At 36.8% G+C, this 24,608-nt stretch overlaps 1 protein-coding gene across 1 annotated transcript; it reads left to right on the forward strand.

Annotated features, from left to right (window-relative positions):
- The first annotated feature begins 5,690 nt into the window (after window positions 1-5,690).
- On the forward strand, window positions 5,691-23,584 carry LOC140148080 (uncharacterized). The gene is made up of 8 exons (XM_072169934.1): window positions 5,691-5,973; window positions 7,259-7,542; window positions 9,861-9,931; window positions 10,428-10,842; window positions 11,628-11,701; window positions 12,668-16,801; window positions 18,014-18,222; window positions 19,019-23,584. Exons 2-8 carry the CDS (start codon window positions 7,350-7,352, stop codon window positions 19,116-19,118), a joined length of 5,196 nt encoding a protein of 1,731 aa, XP_072026035.1. The 5' UTR covers window positions 5,691-5,973; window positions 7,259-7,349; the 3' UTR covers window positions 19,119-23,584.
- The last annotated feature ends 1,024 nt before the right edge of the window (window positions 23,585-24,608 follow it).

Consider the following 24,608-nt stretch of genomic DNA (forward strand, 5'->3'; position numbering starts at 1 on the left):
TAATTAACTCAATGATGAGTTGAAACGTTCAAATACGAATAATCCCCTTTATTTATTGATAAAAACCTGAGGATTGTTTTAATTATATAAACTGCTGGGATTGGGTAGTTCACAGCATTTTGCGAATGGTTGTGTGCTTTGGCAAAAATTACATTGATCATTTGATAGCGAGCGTGTAGAAGAATTCAAATATTACAGATATACTCTTGTATGTCATGTGGTTCTTGAGTTATGTTGTAAAGAGGGCTGAAACAATATCACCTTTGTAAGACAAACGTTACTCATTAGCAACAATAAAATAAAGTTTTCGAAAGTATGAGATTTGTAGAATGAAATTCTGCAAAACGTCAAGGTGTTATTTTTCATACGAGGCAATGAAAATCGATCTTTTTGGCTGAATTGACCAACAATACTTAGTCAACCCTTATGGTGGACCAAAACATGACCTAGTGGTTTTTGTGCTCAAATATAGTGGTCTGAACGTGTTGTTAACGACGGAATCTATGAGCGATCCCTCAACAAGTATAGGAGCAGGTTCAAACTTCCAGGAATTTACGACTGTATGATCAAGTCTAATGATCACTGTCGTTGATAAAATATTGAGCATGGAGTACCATGTGAATATTCCTGATAGGAATTAGATTCTTGTTTGAATGAAAAGTCTAAATCATAATTCTACCAACACATGAACGGCAATCGGGAGTACGGTGGCTTAACGGTTAGAGAGTTCGATTCTTGAGCGCGTGGTTTTGGGTTCGAACGCTGTGTCCTTGGGCACTTTATCTCGCTTGTCCCATTCCACCCAGGACAGGTGTAAAATGGGGAGCTGTTAGCGGTTAGTCTTATCGCGTCGTTATAGTTGGCAGTCAAATTGTGTGCAGGGGCAAGCAAGCGGGGTGGGGGGGGAAGGACAGGGTTGACGAAATCCATGGGGCCCCGAGGGTTCAGGGGCCCCGAGCACAAAAGCGAAAATTAAATAAAGGCTGATAATGGAGAGCAGAGCTTCGCGCACATTCATATCGCAAAATTCATGTTGACCCCCTATTGTTGATTCCCAAACGATGCAAAACCGAATCTCACAGGGCATCGTTTTTCAACCGTATCGTTCCCCTGTCAACATGTCCTCTTTTAAGAGCCAGCTCTCTGAGTGGTACAAGAACAAACTAGAGGAGAGTTTTGATCCTTACAACACATACTTGCGTTACATGTTGCCAGTGTTCTGGTTGTAGGCTTGTGTAGGTTTTTTTTTCTTCTAATTTTTTGGGAGGGTGGAGGGGGAAGGGGGTGTCCTCATTGTTTTGATCCTTGGTGGGACTGTCCTAGAGGTGCTTTGCACCTGTTAGTCCTGCCTTTCACTGGTGCAAAATTTTATCTATACTTCCTTTTTTTTTTTGTATGTACTTTTGAATATTCATGTGCAATATATTTTGATGTTATATTATAATTATTGTATATACCAGTGATAAAGTGTAATAAATAAAATAAATAAATAAATAAAATCTGGAGAGTCTGAAATTGATTTTTTTTTCGCGTGGTTTGCGCGCAAATATCCTAGTAACATCGGAACAAAATATGTTAGCCACTGACTTGGCCACTGACTTGAGTGCACATATGCCTTCTTCGGCACGTGAGTTCGGGGCCTCCAAATTTTGGCCTGGCCCAGGCCCCATAAGGTAAATCCCGCCCTGGTTAAAAGGGCCCGTACTGCTCCTTGTCCATGGGCCCCTGATGCTCTTTCTACGCCCCTGATTGTGTGATATGTGGCAGCAAATCTAAGACGCTATATAAATGCCTTCATTTATTTTTTATTTTACCTTGGATTCCTATATTGTTGCTGCTTTGGATTGACCTATATACTAAATTGCGATTTGTAATAATTTTGTGCTATATTTTGTCTAAACCGCTCACTCTCCATCAGTACAATTTTGAATACACGTCGAATACGAGCTCGTAGAACTTTATTTTGCTGTAAACATACTGTCCTTGCCCTAGCTGAGATGTATTTATTAATATCATGCGTGACTGAATTATATTCATTCGCCATGTTCATTTCCTCTACTACGGATTAATGATATACGAAGTACGCACAATTTTGGCATCAGGTGGGATAGAAAATTACTAATGAACATTTTGCAAATTACCGCAAATTAGGTTGAAACCATCAAAGTAGGTCATATTAAAAAAATAAATAAAAAGGCGCGTCCTGGATATTCATATTTTTTTTGGATAAATGCACAAGTACAGGTTAATTAAAGTGTCATAGTGGTGTAGCGTTGTAGTGGCACCGGGGGAGGGGGGTAACGTTTAAGGATATGTGATTGTCTAGGGAAATATGGACTTCAGCAGTCAGAAACTATGTGTCAAAAGGAAGTGAAAGACAGAACTATTATGCCACATAATTTCTCCATTCACTACGGTTCAGTTTTGCTTATAATATATTTTATTTACAAACCGCCTATTGAGAAGTACTAAATATAGTTGGTACTTCTGATAATTTTAGTGCATTCTAGTTTGAGCTAGTGAAAGCTGAACATTGTTGCCGCCTTCCTCAATTTGCTTTTTTGCCGTTTTCTTTGATTATTTTGTTAAAAACTTAAGTAAAAAAACATAAACAAAATGTAGGCTACACTTTGTTGAACGCAGATAGGCCAACAGATGAACAAGACACCACTGCTTTAAAGATTTATACATGAACGAACATGAAAGAGCTAGGCTCATGTGTTATGTACTATACTCGTGAACATAGGGGAACAGCGGGTAATCCCGAACGAGAAGTAATCCCGAACGGTGCTGTTGAAGCTAACCTGAGAAAGGTGACGCCCTCACACTACTCTACAGTAAAAGCTACTACAAAGATACATTCACAGAATGCACATTTGGGTCTAGAGGTTGGGGGCTCTTCTCACAAGATATTAAAAACGAAATTAGACACTTTTCACTTTTGATCATCGGTTTTCGGATGTGTAGGAAATATTGTAGTGATAAAAAGGGGTTGGATTGCACAATTAAGAAGACATTAGGACGATTGCTTAAAGATATGACGTGACCATATCGTGTTGATATTAATAACTTATCGGCTATAGAAAACAGTAATGATACCCGTGTGCGGGGTAATCGCGAACGGCCGTCATGAGTGTGATGTTTTTTTTATCTGCATTGATCCACAGAGTTATAGGCTATGTATCATGAGCTGGATATGAACTTATGTTTTAAACACTCCAAATTGATTCTTCAATGAGCTTTCCAGTACCGTTCGGGATTACCCCCAGATCGCGGGGTAATCCTGAACGACGCAATTTTCTTTGTATTACCCACTCAGATATTGGTATGGTTTATTCTATCTTACGTTGTTTTAATGTGTAGTAATAGGCTTAAATGAAAAGGTGTTCGGGATTACCCCACTCTCCCCTATATAGTGTCCTCTTCATCTATTACGTCATTCAGCCCGCTGCCTTGAAATTCTTTTTTTTTTCAGGAGAAATACGAATAAAAAATTGCAACGAGTGTCAACTTGTAATGTAATAATCATTCTGTTCGAATGAAGTTAAACTTGTTTTGCAATAGATGAGGTGACATGTGTTTACATTTGATACGCCCTCTGTTGGTCTGTGATCAAAACTGTCAGGCAAAAAACACTATGGTTTACATGGAAGAAGTTGATTTTTATTCATTAACTTTGGTTTCAAAGCAAATAATACAAAAAATTGTATCAATCTTGTTTATAAATGCATCAAGCTTGTATATAGCTTGATGCATTTATAAACAAGATTGATACAAAATATACATAATATCACACAAAACTTCAAAGGTTTTTAAAAGTTGAGTTTTAAAGAGATTTATGTGGTCTGTCATAGACACTTCTGATCATAAGCAACATTAGACCTACCAATTGCATTATACATCCACCACTGATCTTTTAATTGTTAGAATTCAGTCTAAACTATTATTAACATCGATCTAATTGTTTATATTTATTAATAAGATATGAAAGTATATATTTCAGCCAAAAAAACAAAAACAAAATTCTTAATTAGCTGCTTAAATAGCACTTAATTTCTTAACGAAGCGCTCATATGGGCCTGTAATGCGTAACAACCGAGCTAATGCAGCCTCACCTATTTTCAATTTTCTAAGAGAATTTGAAGATAATTCCCAACAAATAGGGTATCACAGAAAAGGTAAGACTCTAAGCAATGTTGCTGAGACAAAGATTAAGTTGTGTAAGGATCTATTTTTTTTAATGAAGTTTTTGTTGTTGAGTAATGTTATGTAATGGTTCCCTATGAAAGTGAGTGAAAGTTTGTTAAACTCACACCTGGATGTGAAAAGTGTAAAAAAATCGGCCAAAACGCTATCATATGAAATGAACAAATGATAAAGTTCAAAATAAACATCTTTAGGATGACAAAAAATGCACCAGGAGTTCAGAGTGAGATGATTCCCATGATCAGTCCGCTACTCAAGATTGACTTCAACAGTGATTACCAGCTAAGTTTCTGCTTAAATTGCCCCTGTAGTAACAGTATTTTTGCACGGTTATTCTTAACACTTTTACATACTAATGAACATGTGATTGGCAGTAAGTACTGAAAAAACAAAGCGGATAGCTCTTTCCAATAATTTTTGAGACCATTTTTACCAGATCATTCCATTTTCCAAGATGCTTGTTCAGAGATATTTAACAATGGACCAATAGAGAAAGCATGTAATGCCCTTTGATTTCTATAGTTAACATGGTTAACATGTATAGTATTATATGCCTACAATATATTTCGTCAGATTTATTATGTTAAATGTTGTCATTATGAATTTTTTTAAATGACATTTTAGTTTCAATATCAATTCTAGGGTTTCATGTTAGCAAAAACAAATATTTCTTCATAGATGGAAAAGCTGAAATTGCAATGTGCATCTTAGTGTATCTGCACACAAGGTCACGCTTGCACAATCACAATAGGCATATACAAAAGAATTTGGCCAGTTCTTTTGTGGTTACCTACACACAAGCAGTGTGTGCTATTTCTTGTTACTTCTGGTTGTTACACATTTGGTAGGTCTGATCTTGCTTATGACCTGAATGAATGTAAACATGTGACATCATAGGTCACCTCATCTATAGATATGCCCTTTAAATAAGCACATAATTTCCGATTAACCAGTTTATGTAGAATTAGGGGCTGTGCAATAATTATGAGCCCTGGGGTGGGGGCAAAGAAATATTTGGCAAGCCGAAAGGGGGGGGCAAGCATTTTTGGCGAGCCGAGAGGGGAGGGCAAGCGTTTTTTTCCTAAGCCTTTTTAATAAAACGCTCTAAAAAGGCTTAGGAAAACAGTACGGAAACGTTTATACTGATTATATGCAAATTTTCCTGCTCACTGCGCTCGCAACATACATCTATACCATTTAAGGTTTGCAAATTGGGATCCCAAAAATTTGGCATGTTCAAGGGGGGGCAAAGATTTTTGGCGAGCCGTGTGGAAATTTTACCCCGGGGGGGGGGGGGCCATAATTTTTGCACAGCCCTTATTATATGACTTATTTCTAAATACATGTATAGTTGGAATTCTACAGGTCATGCGAGCTACAATGCAACAGTAATTCTGATTCGCTGATAAAAATAATCACCGCGTATCTATCCAACCACCGTCGACCTTGCTGAGCGTGCCTGAGGTCATTTCATGAGTAGGGAATTCCCCGTGCTGAAAAATATTGCGAAATATCTTTTATTGTGCTGGGCCGTATTATCTCGTATTGTCTCGTTGTTTGTCGCCATATGTCAGGTTAATATGATCTCGTGACTATACAAATTTGACCTTATTATGTAGGCCTAGACAGTTCCGAGTTGTTTGTTATGAATTGTACTTTGAACATAGGGAAGACGACGAACCAGTGTTGCAACGCAGTCCGGGAAAGTAGTGAGTCGGTTCGGCTATGCATGTGGGATTCTGATATATTGGAAAGAATCTCTATTGTGTAAGTAGAAAACTGACATGATAATGATAATGTTTATTTCACAATGATACGTTTTGTGTCATAGGCAGTTATTCTAAAGGGGCGTTACAGCATGTTATGTTCGCAACGACTAATATTCATGTGTGCATGTATTATTAAATATGGTGTACTAGTACAGTTCTGCTGCCATGCTACTGCTGACTCTAGCACAAGTCATATCTAGAATTTTTTCTCATGTTGAATCATATTATCATCTATAGAGATCCTGTACTGTCTCCAGTGCTGAGAAGGTTTGGTATTACAAAGTGCTGCCATGCTTCTGTCTTGCTGTAACATGATGTTGTCCACATAGTGCTGCTCTGCTGTTGTCGTCAGCTCTTATTTAATTCTGCTATTCTAATATCTTCAGTAGATAACTTAAACATACTTTTTATATCTTAAGTAGATTTGTATTAAAAGTGCTGCTATCTTCAGTAGATAGCTTCATAGGCGGCAGAAGTGGGGGACGTCCCCCATAAAAATAATAATAGAAGAAAAACATAAGCAATAATTGCCCTTGGCATCTTCCTTTTAAGCACGTAAAACACTATGCTTTGGGCCCAAATATGGTAAAATTGCTAAATTTTGGCACTGGCCCATTAAATAGGAAAACAACACAACTTCATTGGGGCTGAAATAGTAAAAAAAAAAGGCCTCGCAAAAACACACAAAATACGCTCGTAACCCGACCCCTTACAGTTTAATGCTTACATCCGCCACCACTTGATGACTGGATAGCTTGGTATTAATGGTACACGATGTATTGTTGGTCGAAACAGCTAAAAATATCGACTTTCATTATCTGAATCAATATATTTAAAAATAACACTTTGATGTTTTGCAAAAGTTCATGCTACAAATCATATACTTTGAAAACGTGCTTGATTTATTGTTGTTAATGAGTTATGTAAGTTTGAAAAAAAGTGCTGTTGTTTCAGCCCTCTATCTTTATCTTTAAAGTAATAATAAAATATAAAAAAAAATGCTATTATCATTTATCAGTAGTAGTACAGTATTAGTATTCCAACTCCAGTGACACCTCATTAATATTCCTGGATCTGTGGATGCATCGAAATAGTTATTTATTTATTTACACTTTAAAAAATGAATATAACAGTACCATAGTGCTGCAGTTTTCATGTCCCTATATTGAATATTGGCCTTATCCTACCTGTGGAAGTATGCATTAGGTGTCACTGGAGTTGGGACAAAATGAGCTAATAGTTTTAGTATTGGTATTATCAATATTAGTACTGTTACTTTTCAGATAACCTGATGGAAGAGACTCTTATAGGAAACAGCCTTAACTTGTATTACCCGGGTATAATTCTTGTGTAATCCGTACCCTGTAATACAGTATGGCAGCCATTTTGGAGAGGACTATACTCGTCAAGGAAATTCCTTTCATTACAGATGAAACTGATGACTTAAAAGATAAACTCAGCATTCACTTTAGCAAGAGGCGAAACGGTGGTGGTGATGTAGAATTAGTTGTTAGTCCACTTGGTGGAGCTTTAAACAAGGCGTTAGTTGTATTCGAGTCAGCTGAAGGTAAGGTTTTGCAGTAAAGTCATAATGTACGATTTCCTTCAAATTCATATTTGGCTACTATTTACCTAAAATGCTAAAATAATAATAACTGCCAGGAAGAGTTTCTGTCCATTTTAAGCTGGAATAGCAAAGTAAAGTGAAAGAAACCCCACTTGTAATGTAATGTTGGCTGTTCTTAAAAGATGCAGTTCTATGGGGGATTTAAAGGCCCATTCAGTGATTTGCTCATCAAAATTCAGATTTTGGTACCTTTGTTATTGTCATAGATGTGCTAACATAGCCTGCGAGTGGTTCAGCCGAAAGCTGTGTATTTAAGACATTTTATACGAATCTGTAATTTAGATACTGACAGTATATAAATTAGCTACATGTATTTGAATGGGGATTCAACTTCGTCAGTACTGCTGTTTTCTTCGTCAAATTTGTCATTTCAAAAATACCAAATGACAATTTGAATGACTTATCCTTTACTTTTAAGCAATTTATAAACAATTTTAACTTTTTTACAATTGCGCTGGGATCACTGAATGGGTCTTTAAAGTCATAATATGACTTTACCATGTTTACGTCGAACTTTGCTCTGTTGACCTACAAAGACAACAAATTTGGCTGATTCCATTTAGGTGCAAGTTGGGACCTGTGTAAACATTACATGCCAAAAAATCAGGTTTGAAATTTAATACCAATTACATATTATAAGATCGTACATTATGGCTTTAAATAATGTGAAACACCAGTAAACAGTGTACGTACCGGTAGCATGGTCTTGATTTGACAATGATTGGTGAATCCTATCGCGAAATCGGCTATACCGGTTCTACAATCTCCCGCGGAAATGACTGATTCTGCTTCTTTCCTATTTCTGGCGCATTATTATTACTCAATTTGCTATGAGCAAACTGAGGAAAATAATCGTCTACGTTATTATATTTTAATATGATTACTCAGCAAACACAAAAACGTTTTAAAAACGTTTTAAATAAGTTATATTTTGGCTTTTGGTTTAGGTTAAAACGTTTTAATAACATTAAAATGTCGGGTTATATAAAGGTCATGATAACGTTTTAAAACGTTTTGTATGAAAACACACTACAACAACATTTTTAAATGTTTTCAAAAAATGTTATTATAAACTATTTTTGCAAACATTTTCCCCAAATATTGTGTCAATACTTAAATAACATTATGTTAAAATATTTGAACCCAGCAAACACAGAAATGTTCTTAAAATGTTTTTTCAAAACCTTTTAACAACATTTAAATGTTGGGTTATATAAAGGTCATGAAAACGTTTTTAAAACGTTATTGAAAATATTTTGGAAAACATTTTCGCAAAATATTTTTCAACTACAAAATAACATTCTGTTTAGAATGTTTTGTATCAAGTTTTCAAGAATGTTTTGGAATGTTATTAAAACGTTTTTATACCCTTTATATAACCCGATATTTAAACGTTTTCTGTAAAACATTTTTATTTGCTGAGCAGTAGATTATCAAAAAATGTTTTTTAAGGTTATGAAAACGTTATATACTCTTAATATACCCTTTGTATAACCCGACATTTAAACGTTTTCTGACAACCTTTTATAACCTTTTGCGAATGATGTCGAAAACGTTTTGTGTTTGCTGGGATTACACATGCTGTAGAAAAATAATTATTAAGACATTTTGCTCTTTATCTACATTTGTCAGCATAGACACAAATGATAAGCTAAGAAGAACTTTAACCCTAACACTGGACCCTGCTTTTTGGGATCGGAAGTCAAAGAAGATCCGAAAAGTCAAGGAGAAGAAGATTTTTGTACTTGGCACCCCCGGGATTCGAACCTATGACCCCTCGCATGCCAACCGAACGACCACGGACCGGTAGCTACACGGGTTATTGCTGCCCGGCCAGCAATTCCGTGCTCATATAACACTTCGGCTGATTGCGTCATCGCAGACCCTGGGATTCATGCATGCGCAGAATTTTTCATCGTAAGATTTTGTAAGATTTTTGGGTGTTAGGGTTAATGAATAGCTCTTCTGCATAAGATCATGAAAATGTGTCAGAAATAATGTTTTTGGGTTGTTTGCTTCTTTTTGTACTGATTTAATAACAATGAGTTTTTAAATTGTAATGCAATAAATTTTAAAACTTCTCGAATGACTTTTGAAAAGACTACAGAGTGGCAACGATTTTAGTAGGAAAATGTTGATAACACGGAATCCTGCAATAATAATAGCCCAATATTTACATTCAAGTGCCTTATTCAATCAAACTCTGCTAACTATAATAATTATGATTTTTAATTAATTATACTTTCCTCTTTGTTCAGTTTTGCAAACAGTCCTTGGTAAGCAACATGTAATAGAGGACGAAGAAGTTGAAGTAGAGAGACTTCCTCCGGTAAGTTGGTTAATTATTGGTAATTGTTACCCTCAAAATAATCCTTGTGATATCATGGCAAAAATTTCATGGCAACATGCATGTAGAATACCGTAGTTTATAAAGTGCTCTAAGGGGTCAATTAAAAGATTTTGTGTTCTTGATATTGACATTCAAAGTGGAACAAAATTAACTCCAAAAAAAGTAGGTAAATAGCTATAGACTGACTTGACTAACAAGTGTAATACTTAGGGGCTGTGCAATAATCATGAGACTTTTGGGGGTAAAATTTCCAAACAGCCTGCGAGCATATTTAAGTGTTTCCGTACTGTTTTCCTAAGCTTGAGTGTTTTATTTAAAAGGCACACCCATGAATGCGTGCTTTTTTTGGCTGCCCGAAAATTTCTTGCCCCCCCTTAAGTTTACCCTCCCTCAGGGCTCGTAATTATCGCACAGCCCCTTAATTGCATTGCATCAATGTTAATTTAATTACGGTCATTTGAACTTATTTCGACAGGTCATAGCAGATTTGAAAGCTACATTTGATGGCTTCTACTGGAGTGTATTACCAAGAGAGAAGTCGTCAAAACTTGTTGCACAAATACAGAAACTGTTAGGAGATACGAACGTTCAAGGTTCAAAGTACAAAATCAAAGAGATTTCTTGTACAACAGACCAAATGAATGAAATTGAAAACTATGTTCTGGAAAGTGTTGGGCTTACAGATCCAAATTCAGTATCAAGTGAAACGGAGATCATAGAAAGATGTGTGTACATCGAGAATATCCCATATGAGACTGATGAACAGGAACAAGTTGAAAAAGCAATAAAGGAGCATGTTGAATCACACACCGGCACTGGAATAGAACGAGTGATATGTCGGGTGCAAGGGAGTATGGACAAAGCTCTAGTTGTTTTCAAAAGTGTCAAAGGTAAGTCATGGATAAGATTAAAGATAAGCAAAATCATAACGGATTGAGGATGCAAAATGTCACAATTAGGGTACTAGGTTTCAATTAAACATTTTAACCGGTAACTTTTATCGTTTTTGTTATGTGATATCTACGATACTTGCACTAATGTCAATTTTCATAACCATATTCAATGTGGAACCATGGGCATGACCCCCGAGGGCATGACCAACATACGTCTTTATTCTAAAGTGTGCATAGAAGACTATCATCGTAATTAATTTTATTCTTCTGAATATACTAAAATGTTATAACGACTTCCACAATTTTATTAATGCTGCTTTATAGAGATATTAATGACATTTTTAAACTCCGAACTTCTGATGAATGGTAGTGGCAGCATTTTGGGACCTCTAGATATGTCCCCAGCCAATTACTTGGGGGAGGGGCACAATGTAGATTTCCTGTTGAAAATAAAACTGCCATATATTTCAATATTTTACTCAGAGAGCGTGAAGTGAAGCGGTTTTGAGCTCAAATTATACTAAAATATGCTCCAGAAGGTGTGTAGCGGGTCGGGTGTGGGTGGGGGTGTGGTGTGGGGGGGGGGGCGGGGCGTGGTGTGGTGAATCTCAGAAGAATGGTTGGGGTCAAAATCAAGAACAGGTTGGTGATAAGGCACCTCACCTAATCAGACGTAAAACTTGATGTGTGCATGTTGTTACCTGGTATTATGTCGTTACCACTATGTAAGGTAAATAGTAGGTGTAATAAGGTCGTTTTGTTTTGTTTTGTTTTGTTTTAAGATCGAGAGACATTTCAATTACACGGGGACCAGCAGTTCTCCAATGAAACACTGGATGTGAAGAAGCTACCACCGGTAAGTCAAACCTAAGAAACTATTAAGCTTGAAACAAAATACAGATAACGATGATACCTGACAGAAATGAAAACAAAAATATAAAACACTCAGGGTGTGTCACAAGATCCATGATTGTTGTAGTATTCCTGATATTGAGATTTTTCACAAGTAGGTTACCTTTTAGGTGTACATGAATCAGTGGTTAGGTAAATTATGTGTTCTTTATTTACATGCATTCCACATTAGGCTGTATCAAAATGATTGTTGCCCATCCGTTTTGAGAAAATAACCATACTTTGAGTAACAATCATTTTGATATAATCGTAAATGGATAGGAACGGGTATTCTGTATTCACTAAAATGATCATAAGAATAATGTTTTAGTAAAAGTGGCACTTTCGTAATGCTGTAATGGTAAACCGCATGGGCTGTATCATATTTTTGAAGAGGAGTGCGTTATTCTGAAATACGGATCTCACTAGGCTACATGTAGGCGGGTTGAAACCATCCCCCCCAGCACTCAGTGTCTGCATACAGTCTGTATCAAAGTGGTTGGTACCCATCAGGTTCCAGCGGTTATGGACAAGACTGCCACATCAAAATAAAATCCACCAAATTAGTACAGTAATGTTACCAAAGGTTATACACTATAATAACTCTGGTAATTCAAGGAGGATCCAATGTTGCAGTTGGAAGAAGTAGTTCAAACAGGCTTTCCAAAATAAATGGGTATACTAATCGTTTTTATACAGCTTGTCAAACGTGGGTTTTAGTAGCATTAGTGATAATGTTAATGAGTAGTTTGTAAAAATTATGCAAAACGTGGACGTTAGGATTTAGTAATAATAGAATTTCTTTTAATGATTGTTAGAATTTGATATGTATACTCTAAAAAGAGAAAGAGTGCAAAGTGTCATTTGCCGCTAGTCCATAACATTTGGCTGCAACTATGTATAATTAAATCATTTTAAATGTTTATTGCAGGTTTTTGAAAGAGCAGTCGCGACGGTTGACAATATGTACATCAAATGTATATCAAGAAAAACGCTGAAAGAGCTTGTGTCTACCATGACAGCAGATTTTGGAACCACTTTTACCTCTGACGGTAGAGAGTTGATGGGAACTGCTCAGCAAATCCACGAAGCTGTTTCCTGTTTCCATTTAGCCTTGGGGCTACCCAAAAATGAGACCATGTCTGACCAGCAATCGTTAGAAGAAACAGAGAAACCATCAATCAACAGGAAGGATTCCAAAACGCTAGTCTCTACTGAAACTAGTTTACATACCAACAGCAATGATAAAACGGACAAAGGCCCCAAAACATTCGGTCGTTCATCCTCCAATGCCAAAACAGATGATAGTCTGTACATGTCAGGTAGACAAACCACCAGTGGCCAAAAAGTTCACATACAAGATCAACACGCGGAGGAGGCGATGGACATTGATGAAGGACAACAATCGATGGCCGTTGTTGAAGACTATTTTAGTCATCCACCTGGGGCTTCAAATTACCATGCAAGCAGTCAAGTAGTACCATTCACCGCCGTCACATCCACGGTTTCCCCATCTTCAACAAATAATAACCAGCAAACCAGAATCTCGTCCTCGTTCATACCAGTAGACAAAATGATATACCAGTACATGAAGTTGAACTTAAAAGAAAGATTAGAGGGTATTGAGAAAGACCACCATGTCAAAATCAAATTCGATTCGCACGAGTTGCAAGAGCAAGATCAAATAGTTATAGAATTGAAAAGCAAGAAAGAAACAGCAGATATAACACGGGCCCAGGAAGAGTTGCTGGCTCTCCAAACCGACGTTAAAAAAGACACAACGACTGTTCCTGTTTCCTGTAAGGGTGTTGACGCAAGTAAACACGACAAAATGCAAGAGAGGCTTAAGAAGAAATTCCCCAAAATTATCGTGGCATGGAAAGACAACACGGAGTGTATACTACTAGGGGAAACGGCAACGGTTGAGACCGCTGCTCAGGAATTAAGCGACACAATCTCCTGTCATGAGAGCATGGCTGTCGACGAAATAACGTTTAAGTACTTATCTACAGTAAGGAAAGATCGTCTGGAAACTATAAAGAAGACATACAATGTCGAAATAGAGCTTCAAGGTGAAGCATCGTCAGTTACCAACCAGAAAATGGCACACATTAAGCCAATCAAAAAAGCATGGAAGAAAAAGTGTAAACTTGAAGACTTGCATGAAGCAAAGGAAGCCTTCATATATTTGTACCAACAAACCTTTTTCTGCTTAAAACGTGTCCCAGTCAAATGCCACGGAATCACAAAAACAGTGTTAGACAGGGCTATAAAAGATACGAAACAGAAGTTTCCAGATGTGATTATAATAAAATTGAGTTCCATGGAGGAAATCATCATATGTGCCGAGGAGGAGACTGTAGATGACGTTGTTCGAGAGTTCAGAAGCTGCGCAGGATTAGTCTCCAAGAGGAAACTGAGGAAAGTAGATTCTGACGGTAAAGAACAACTTGCACAGCGATCTCGACAGACATCAAACTTCTCAATATCAGATAATGGTCCTGAAGGAGTTCCATCTTCAAGGTCTCAAGCAAATGTAACACCATCCTGGTTTGTCACTGCCGAAGGAGTAGAAATTCATGTCTTTACAGGTGATATAACTACGCAAAAGGTCGATATCGTTGTAAATTCTGCTAATGCATATTTGAAGCATAACGGTGGTGTGGCAAAGGCCATTTTTGCAGCAGCGGGGCCTGGTCTTCAGAGAGAATGCGACGATATCTTAAAAGGCAGGTACATTGAGATCGGAGAGTGCTTAGATACGAATTCTTTCGATTTGCTTTGCAAACGTATCGTTCATGCTGTTGGTCCAGTGTATGATAGAGGAAATATCGCCAAATTTTCAAGACTTCTTGAGAGGACATTTTTGAACGCCCTTGTGAAGAGTGACAATGAACTTGGTGCACAATCTATTGCAATTCCTCTGATCAGCTCAGGTGGCTTAGGGGGTTCAAAGGAAATGTGTGCTGAAGCACTCACAACAAGTCTGACACGATTCAGCGAGAAACACAGAGGACATGTAAAACAAGTGTTTCTTGTCAACAAAGATGAAGATGTAACTCGCGTCTTGAAGCAGAACTGTTTCAACAAGTTCCGACAAGTCTCACAACTAGAAAAACGTTCAACTCCAGCTAGAACAACAACAACAACAACAACAACCGCAACAAGATTAAGTTTCAAGACCAGAAAAGGATTAGAAGTCAAGATCGAGTTTGGAGATATCACAAACGCACAAGTTGAGACCATAGTAAATGCAGCCAATAAGGATCTTCGACACGGAGGCGGTGTGGCTGGTGCAATATCTAAGGCAGCAGGGAGAGAAATGCAAGACGAATGTAATCGTATCATGAAAACGCGTCCACCACTGGGTATTGGCGAGTGTGTTGTTACTTTTGGGTACAAACTTCCATGCAGAATTTTACACATTGCAGGACCGATCTATGGTAGGCACAGTTCTGACTACGAATTCTACAAAGAATTAAAGGAAACCTTCTTGTCTGCTATCAGACATGCCAATATCCCCGTCGAGGCTAAGACACTTGCTATCCCTTTGATCAGTTCTGGCATATACGGCGGTCCCAAACCCATATGTGCCAAGGCTCTGTTGGATGCGATAGAGGAATTCGACAATGATTCATGTCATATAATCAAAGCAATACACCTGATCAACTTAGACGAGCCTTCAACTCAGGCGTTAGTAGACGGTTTCAACAAGCGCAGTAAAGATGTGCATCTTTTTAATTCCGAACCAGTTGCTTCTCCACCAGAAACTCACAAGGAGTTCAAACCAAAACACGAGATTCAACTGTACGTTGAAGAAGGCGACATAACAGCCTTAGATGTAGAATTGATCGTAAATCCAACAGATTTAAGACTCCAAAATGATAATGGTATGTCGAAAGCTATATCTAAGGCTGCTGGAAGCAAACTACAACAGGAATGCAGATCCATTATGCAGCAACGAAAATGGACACCTCTTACCTCGGGAGATGTTATTGAAACGAAGGGGTTTGGCCTCAAGTGCAAGTATATTCTGCATACCCCTAGTCCGTTCTATAACGGAGATCGCTATAAGAAGGAGTACCACGAAACGCTTACACAACTTTATCAAAAATGTTTGTACTTAGCGAGTAGGAAAGAAGATGTTCGATCCATAGCACTCCCCCTGATTGGAGCAGGAATGGGTGGATGTCCAAAAGAAGTATGTGCCCATGCCCTCGCAACAGCAATCAGTCTCTTTCGTGACCAGAAACAGAAAGAAGATCTTCACCTGCACACCATAGTTCTTGTCAGCATTGATCCACACGCTGTAAGAGCCATTCGAAGTATTGTACTAAGTAGTGTTGACCAGATTAGTCGTACAGACAGCAACGTAGCTATTAAGCCCGGTCTCAAATCCAACACAGCAACAGCTTCTCGTAAATACGACACTGCCGCAAATACAGATGGAAAAATGCCCAGTGAGCAAAGACGACGAGATTCCAATGATACGAGTACAAGAAATATGAATACAACAGGAAAACATCAACAATCGTCATCAAATCAAGGGGCTATACCAAAGTATGATTCACCAATCACGGGCTCAAGACAGGACACCCACACTGGACAAGATGTTGAAAGCAATCAGCAGGGTGGAATTTTTAGCACGATAATAAATACGATTTCTAGCACAGTTTGGCCCAATTCAGAGTCTCAACACAGCCCACTTCCTACGATAACGGACGCGTCTACTGTCAAAGGTTCATCTGGAAACAATCCATGGGAATTAGATCAAGCCGGACCGAGTCAAATGGAAACTAGACAATTTACTTGCGGAAGGTGTTATGGTGACACTGGACTTAAACATCTAGAAAGTTGTAATCACACGTTCTGTGAAAAATGCATCGTTGACTATGTCTCTCCAAACGCAAAATGTTTGATCTGCAACGCACTCTACTGTGTTGTGTCAGGACGTATCATCAAGGGCACGATGACGTATTACATTCGCACTAACCTTTCAGTGTCTGGGGAAACGACGAATGGAGCCATTGTCATCGACTACAACTTTCCTGATGGTGTCTTAATGGTAAGTAATTTGAATAATAAAACAATATACAAATATACAAATAGTTCTTTTATAATTCTTGCAACAAAATTCCAGAAAGTTTTGCTCTTCATACAGGGTGCTCCAAAATGCCATCCATGTCACATTATTTACAAGGTGGTCCAAAAAGGAACATACCCTTTTCAAGTGTACTTTTCACACACTAACACATTTCCAAGGTATCATTATATGTGCTTAAAGTGCGTCATTCGTAGAATGGTGGTGGAAAAGCATATGAAGTAAAGAAATGGTGCCAGTTTAAGTGTAGATTGTTAAAGTACAGTTTGTCCACACACAAGCCTATTTGATTCATTCAAATGATAGATGGATGATTTGGTTTAGCACTGTGCAATGTAAATCGTTACAAACATAACTTGGAATCTCAATGGTTCAAAGTTACTTTTACAGTACCTTCATGCAGTATTAATTTCGGTTGCATATCCCCATTAAAGGATTCATGATTGCATGCATACCAATTGTAATTTTAAAAGTCGCACCACTAGTCTGATTGCAATTCGTAAGTTTTTGACGAAAATGCATATTTCAGTCTTGGATTTGGGCACATTTTAAGGTCTGACGTTTCAAATTTAATAAACCTATGAACCATTGAATGTCAGTGTCAATTTATTCTGATATGCGATATACAGCTTACATTAATTGAGGACTTTGCTCTATCATATCCCATAGATTTACAAGTTACATGAAGACAAGTTTTGAATATGTACTGAACTGGTGACATATCTTTATTTCAACTTCTTTTACATCCCTTTTTGCACCAAACATTTTTAGAAAGATACACCAAGAATATGCAATGACATCTTAAACATGTTAAAATATATTTATCTATGTGTTTGAAAAGTACAAGCTGTTGTTTGACGACTCTGTATTGTACGTTGACGTTTTGCTGGATCATCCACACGACTATGGACAATATATTTTTTCTTAAGTTGCACATCGCAAGATCTGTTAATTTAAGATGGCATATGTTAAAAACCGCAACATTGTATTGATACTGAGATTTCTATGAGATTGTACCGTTGTGAATCATTTTGAGATGATATATCAAAGAAATGAAACGTATGTCAAGGGATACACCATGTAGATCAACTCTTTTGAAAGAATTGATACCTCCAACTGTATGTGTTCTTTTTATAATGTCAAATCACGTATTATCTTTATGACCTTTTATTGTAGGACCAGAAATGGAAACGTGAAACGCATTATAAAGGAAACACGTTCACAGCTTATCTCCCCAACTCGGCAGAAGGGATAGAAGTAGTATGGCTGCTACGAAACGCTTTCATCAGGGGCAAAAGCTTCAAGATTGACTATTTACATAGCTCGAAGTTGGAAGTGGTGTGGTCAGGTCTGATTACGCAAAAATACAGCTGTAAAGGTGGCATGTAAGTCAACTTGTTTGATTTTTGCGTTTTCAATTTGAAATATTATCTCTATGGTTATAATGTCACTAGGTTCAATAATAAATTTTGATCGGCTACGGTAGGTTATATACTAATCTCCTCAACTAAAGTTTGGAAAAGTCTTTCAAGCATCTATATCTCGGATTATTTGTGACATGTTCATATTGTGTTGTATATCAATGGACGGCTAATTTATTCCCCTTTGCAATGACACTAGATTTGAAACAATAACCGTCTTGTGAATGCAGTGGCGTCTCAAATTGACCATTATTCTGTGTAGAGAGTAGAGAGAATGGAACGGCCTGCCATCAGCCCAGGCCTCAACCCGATAGAACACTTATGTGACCAGCTTGGTCGTGTTGTGCGTGCTGTGCGTGCCATAGTAGCCATGCAGCCACATTGAATGACCTGCTACGAATCCTGGTTGAAGAATGAAATGCCAATATCATTCAAATACATGGAGATAATTTCTCTACTTTACTACATGTCTTTAATACATGACTTTCGGCTCAACCACTTGCAGGCTATGTTAGCTCATCTATGCTACTAACAATGGTGCAAGAAACTGAATTTTGATGATTCTTATGATTTTCTGAATGAGCAAATCACTGAATAAGCCTCTAACAACACATAACACGTGCAGCATAACCGTTAAGGGTATTTTATATTCTTCTTTAATATAGGGATCTGCTTGCAAAAGTACAAGCAAGTTCTATGATTATAATTATGATGCATATTTATTTTGACAACGTTTTTGTAAATAATGTTTATGTTTCAGTGTTGCTCAAGGCTATCCAGACCCAGGCTATCTAACGAGAGTGAAAGAAGAGTTAAGAAAATGTGGAATAGTAAGCAGTTTATCTAATGAAAGTGTTTAGATAAAATAAGATAAGCAATTGTAAGAAAAAATCCACATCCGAAAAGATGTGTGTACTTCCTGACTTTCCTATTTGGACAACTCCAGAGACAGAATAAATTGCAGTTATACAGTAAATAGTATTTTAAAGATTCCATGCCATCTCATTAAGTTCTTTGTATGCCGCAGCAATAGAAAAAAGTACCCCAAATATCAACCTCAAATCGATCATGACATGCGTGGACAGTATACGTGAGGTGATATACAAGTTGAAAAAGATACATTTTAGCACATGCTATTTGTAGAAATACCTCTTTCAACTCTTATAAGGTTCACATGTACCATTCATATAATTATTATGAATATTTGTTAAGAATAAGAGGTTTTGTTTTTGTTTAAAAAGCAGCATGTCATTATTTTATGTAAATATAGTACAAAAGCTCGGTCAGACACTGGCTAGTAGCATCGGAAAAAATGAATAAGCAGTTCCAGTTGCATCATATTGATAGCGTTGGGCATGTATTGGTGGAGTGCACCAACTACATCTTGTATTATTACTTATAATAGTAAGTTGTGGGCCTACACTAACAAGAGTGAAAGTGGAATTTAAGAAAACGTGGAATAGTAAGCAGTTTATCTAATGAAAGTGTTAAGACAAAATAAGAGAAACAAATACAAGAGAAAATTCCGAAGAGATGTATGTAGTTCACGTGACGCAATTAATTACCTCCTTCGAATTAGCACAGAAGAGCAATATTGTGCTTCTTGATGTTCTTCTCATTTGGTCAACCCACGACACGAAATAAATTGCGATCGTACTGTAAATAGTCTTTTGAAGATTCCATGCCACCTCACTAATTTCTTTGAATATGTTCTATGATGTGCTCTACATGATATTGCTCGATATATTCAGCACTACTCGAACGTAGTTTGGAATTCCGGGGTAGTTAAGGGGGTACTACACCCCTGGCCAATTTTGTGCCTATTTTTGCATTTTTCTCAGAAATTATAGCGCATTGGTGACAAGTAAGATATGCATATTATAGGGGCAAGGACTACAACTACTGCACTGGAAATTTTATTTCAGCACAGATAACAGTTGTGGTGTTACACTCAAAAATGAGGGAAAACCTATATTTGATCAATAAATCAATAACTACTTGCCTTGAGTTGCTGAATTTTCAGTGCAGTAGCTGTAGTCCTTGCCCCTATACATATCTTACTTGTCACCAATGCGCTATAATTTTTGAGAAAAATGCAAAAATAGGCACAAAATTGGCCAGGGGTGTAGTACCCCCTTAAACAAATTAATATCAGCGCATTTCTTTCTCGTGGGGAGTATGCGTGAGGTTACACACAAGTTGAAATAGATACCCTGTCTTTGGGTATTAATGTAAAAATGTACTATTATATTGATTTCAATAGTAAACAAAGCTACATCTTCGGAGCTTTTCCAATAAGAAATCCGGGATTACATGTTTCTGCCTGAGATAAAGATTTTATTACGTATATTTCTTTGAGCCCAAAGTTTGTTTTATACCATTTCATACGTTGCAATTCAAGTTGCTGGCTGTTTGTTACATCGGAATCAATGTATGGTCTTAGAGATATATTAAGAAGTAGAAGTATCACAGACAGCTATACAGTGCTCGATACCAATAAATGGTAGAGCTATTTTAAAATATAAACACAGATATTATTACATTTCACAACACGGTGTTTCACGCCAAAGCGATCTTCAGGTGAAGATCGCTTTGGCGTGAAACACCGTGTTGTGAAATGTAATAATATCTGTGTCTTAGATATATATATACGTTTTGCAACAAGTTTGGTAAGTTCTATCGCTATAAGTTATACGTACTTATGAATACTACTCTATTGTACTAACTATGATAAGTAGAGGTCATCAAAAGGTACCCCATATAGGATTAAATCACTTTGCTAATCTAAGTGTTCTTTAAATGTAGTGTAAATAAGACAAAATTATGTATTGTAATTAGACACAAAAAGGAGGATTGTGAAGTCGTCAAAGTATTTTATTCTAAAAAAAATCTACGGATTAATGAATGAGCATAAAAAGTTCCATTTGATAACAAAAACTCCATCACCTTCAAGTGTCCATTGGTCTGTCACAACGTCGACTGTTAAATGGACGTGTGTAGAGCATGGTTTCCAAATTTGAATTCATAGCTCACACGTGCTTTCTTTTTTCCGTGTTCAAGAAACTATCAAAACATGATGATATTTTACCTCCTTGACACGATTACGCAGTTTCCAACTTCTTTGGTCTGTTATTTTGCAAACTGTGTTTCAGCAGTAATGGATGTCTGGGGAGGGGGAAGGCGTTTAAAGGGAGCTTATCGAAAGCATGTGGATCTGATCAAAAGGCTGCCAGCTTTATCTGTGAGCAACAAATATTGTTTTTGCTTTTGTGGTCATTTACAATAATCCGAAAAAGATATCGATATAACTATACCTCTCGGCCAAAAGTATTATAGCAACATCCCAAAAAAGGTTTAATTGTCGGGTTATATAAAGAGTATAAAAACGTTTTAATAACATTAATAAATATTTTTGAAAACGTGATGCAAAAATATTTTACAATAATGTTTTAAAAACGTATTCATGATTTTTATACAACTCGACATTTAAATGTTATTGGAACGTTTTGAATAAACGTTTTAAAAACATATTTGTGTTTGCTGGGAGCCTGCAATAATACGTATTAGTTAAAGGGAGAGAAACAAACCATTACCAGAAATAACGGGCGTATTGTTCATGATTGGCGAGATGTTAATTAGTCCAACTGGACTCGTGAACGTAATTCCTCAATATGTGCAAGTTAGACTTCAAAAATAATTGAATTGATTGTTTCAATCTGTCGTGGTGGTGGAATGGCAGATACAACAAGAGAAATAAAAACGTCTCAAATGATTGATTTTTACAGTGTTTTGTTTCAAAGTATATCGAGTATTTGATTTTTCATGTGCATTATTCCTAGCAAACATAAAATAGGTTCCGAAACGTTTTAAAAATATTTTTCAAAAATAACAATAACAATGTAATAAAAGGTTAAAAGATTAGAAAAATGTTTTAAAACATTCTGTACTAATCAGCATATTACAATGGTTTGGACACTTTTGATGTAGCCTGTAAGGTGCATTTTCCACATTGTCATATCGAGGGGTCAATGACACAAAGACGTAACTCCATGTTTTGCGAAATGAGATTTTAATATCAAAATGTTTAGAAACTTGAGCACTTTCCAATAAACACATAGAAGTAACCCCATTTAGCACCCCATTGAAATCATTGGCCAGTGAAACATAGACTTAACTACATGTGAATGTAGACCATTATATTTAAACTATTTTTTCTCAGAATGGCCAAAATGGAGTTACGTCTTTGTGCCAATGACCCCTCGATGTATAGTTATTAAAACATATTGTGTGATTCAAGAAACATAACTAGATTTTGGACTAAGATAACATTAAACATTGAATTAAGAGTTTGCCTCTATCTTAAAAATGAATGCTTTCTATAAGTTGGGAAAGTAATGCATTGTATGTTGTTACATTTGTTTGCAATTGATTTAATTAAAGCCATGTTATAACATTTCCATAAAAAATGGATTAGTATATCTTTTCCATAAAATGTTAGCTTTTACTGACAGATTTGTCCCCCTTTCATTTTGATCTGAACAACTGAGGTAAAGCAAAGAAAATTGGAATTTACTACCAGCGCAAATGTCGTCCATGCATGTCACTCCATCGGTCATGTTACGGCACTATCCTCTGATGTATGTATATCCGTTTCGCACGACATGTACGTACTGTGTGTGAACATCGAGTACGCGTTCGACTAATAATTTCCATCGTAATAATTAAACGACGGTTCCTGCTTTTTATTCAAAATATCGGATTGTGACTAAACCACAGTACCTAGAGTCTTGATTTTTTCAGGGTATGTTAGTTTAATTAAGTAAATTAAAATTATTTAAAAAACAGAGTTTTTAAAAATATTGAGGGCGTCTTTCTTAGCAAATGTTATAATATGGCTTTAAAAATCAAAATTTAATCACACTTTAATATGGTTGTTGTAGAATTATTTGTCCTGTTGTCAAAGCAAAACTAAAGGCCCACTTGAAAACGTTTCACCGTCTTCCACGTCTTCCGTTCTGTGATATTCTGTGTTTTCGGCACGTTTGCAAGCATTAGACAAATAATTAAAGAAACGGAGCAGTCAGCTCTTTTTAATGTAAAACATGATATGCGCTACGCGCTAGCCCATAACATGCTTTATTCATTCTGGGCCACTATTTTCGGTGTCACGAATTCCTGTAATTTTTCTGTCTAAATGAAAACAAAATCATCAAAACATGCAGGAAAAACAAGCCTTGATTGTATCTGTTTGTAAGCAATGCGCGTGCTTTTTAAAAGCACCACTCAAAATACCACTCAGCGACAAGTCGCACGACAGTATGAAACCGAACACCGAACTTAAGGACATGAGTAATGCATGAGGTGCTCATCGCACCTAAAAAAGAATGCGCTAAGATGCGAAATTTCAGAAACTACTCGCGTGGTCTCCTGAAACAAACTTCTTTAATTTTTTGGCCTTATATGATGTGATCATTCCAATACTAACTAAGTTTATTATTACTACTGCTTTTAAAGTTTAATGGATTGTTGCAAGGTGTTGTAATTTAGAAATAGTGTAGAAATAAAACACTAATTTACTCCATTATAGATAATTGTATTTATTTTGTTTTGTTCAACGCGCAAAAAAATTCTTAAAGCTTGTATATGATATATTCTAATATTTACAAGATCAAATGCCTAATATTGTTCCAAGGCTACCAATCAAGTCCCAAGTGGCAGGCCAAGTAAAATAGATAAATGTTTATCGTCTCCGGTCTCAAAGTTAAAATGCTTGACAATATTAAATTTTGCATTTTTGAATTTCTTAAAAATTCAATCAACAGTTTCTTTTGTAAAATGATCTATTCCAATTGGAATCCATACACCCCAGTAGCGTAGAAAGGAATTTAGTGTGGACATAGTGGAGGAGCAAAGCAAAATGCTCGAACCCATGTCAATTTGTGGCCCCATTTTTAGTCTTTTTAATGGGAAGACATGACCTTAATCTCGCACTTAAGGGGCGTAGATTTCAAATCGATTCACCCATTCAGGTAACCTCATTTTAAAACAACAAAGTAGACCTATTAAATGTATTACATTATATAGCCCTAACAATCAATCCCGCGATAAATGCTGACGGCACGTCTGAAAAAGCGTCCCTCAGGAATTGTGTAAACAACTTATACTTTGGGGAGGGGAATGATGGTTGGTGTTTGGAGAAAAAGCATAAAATTTGTTCAAAATTGGGTGTTTGTGTGAACAAAATACCCAAAATACGACCCCAATCCATGGAATTTATCCGCACCACAATTCCTGAAAATGTACCCGCAAACCATGGCACATGCTATGAAACAGGGAGACAACACCACAAA

Source organism: Amphiura filiformis, chromosome 3 (genome assembly GCF_039555335.1).
Source record: "Amphiura filiformis chromosome 3, Afil_fr2py, whole genome shotgun sequence".
Lineage (NCBI taxonomy): Eukaryota > Metazoa > Echinodermata > Ophiuroidea > Amphilepidida > Amphiuridae > Amphiura > Amphiura filiformis.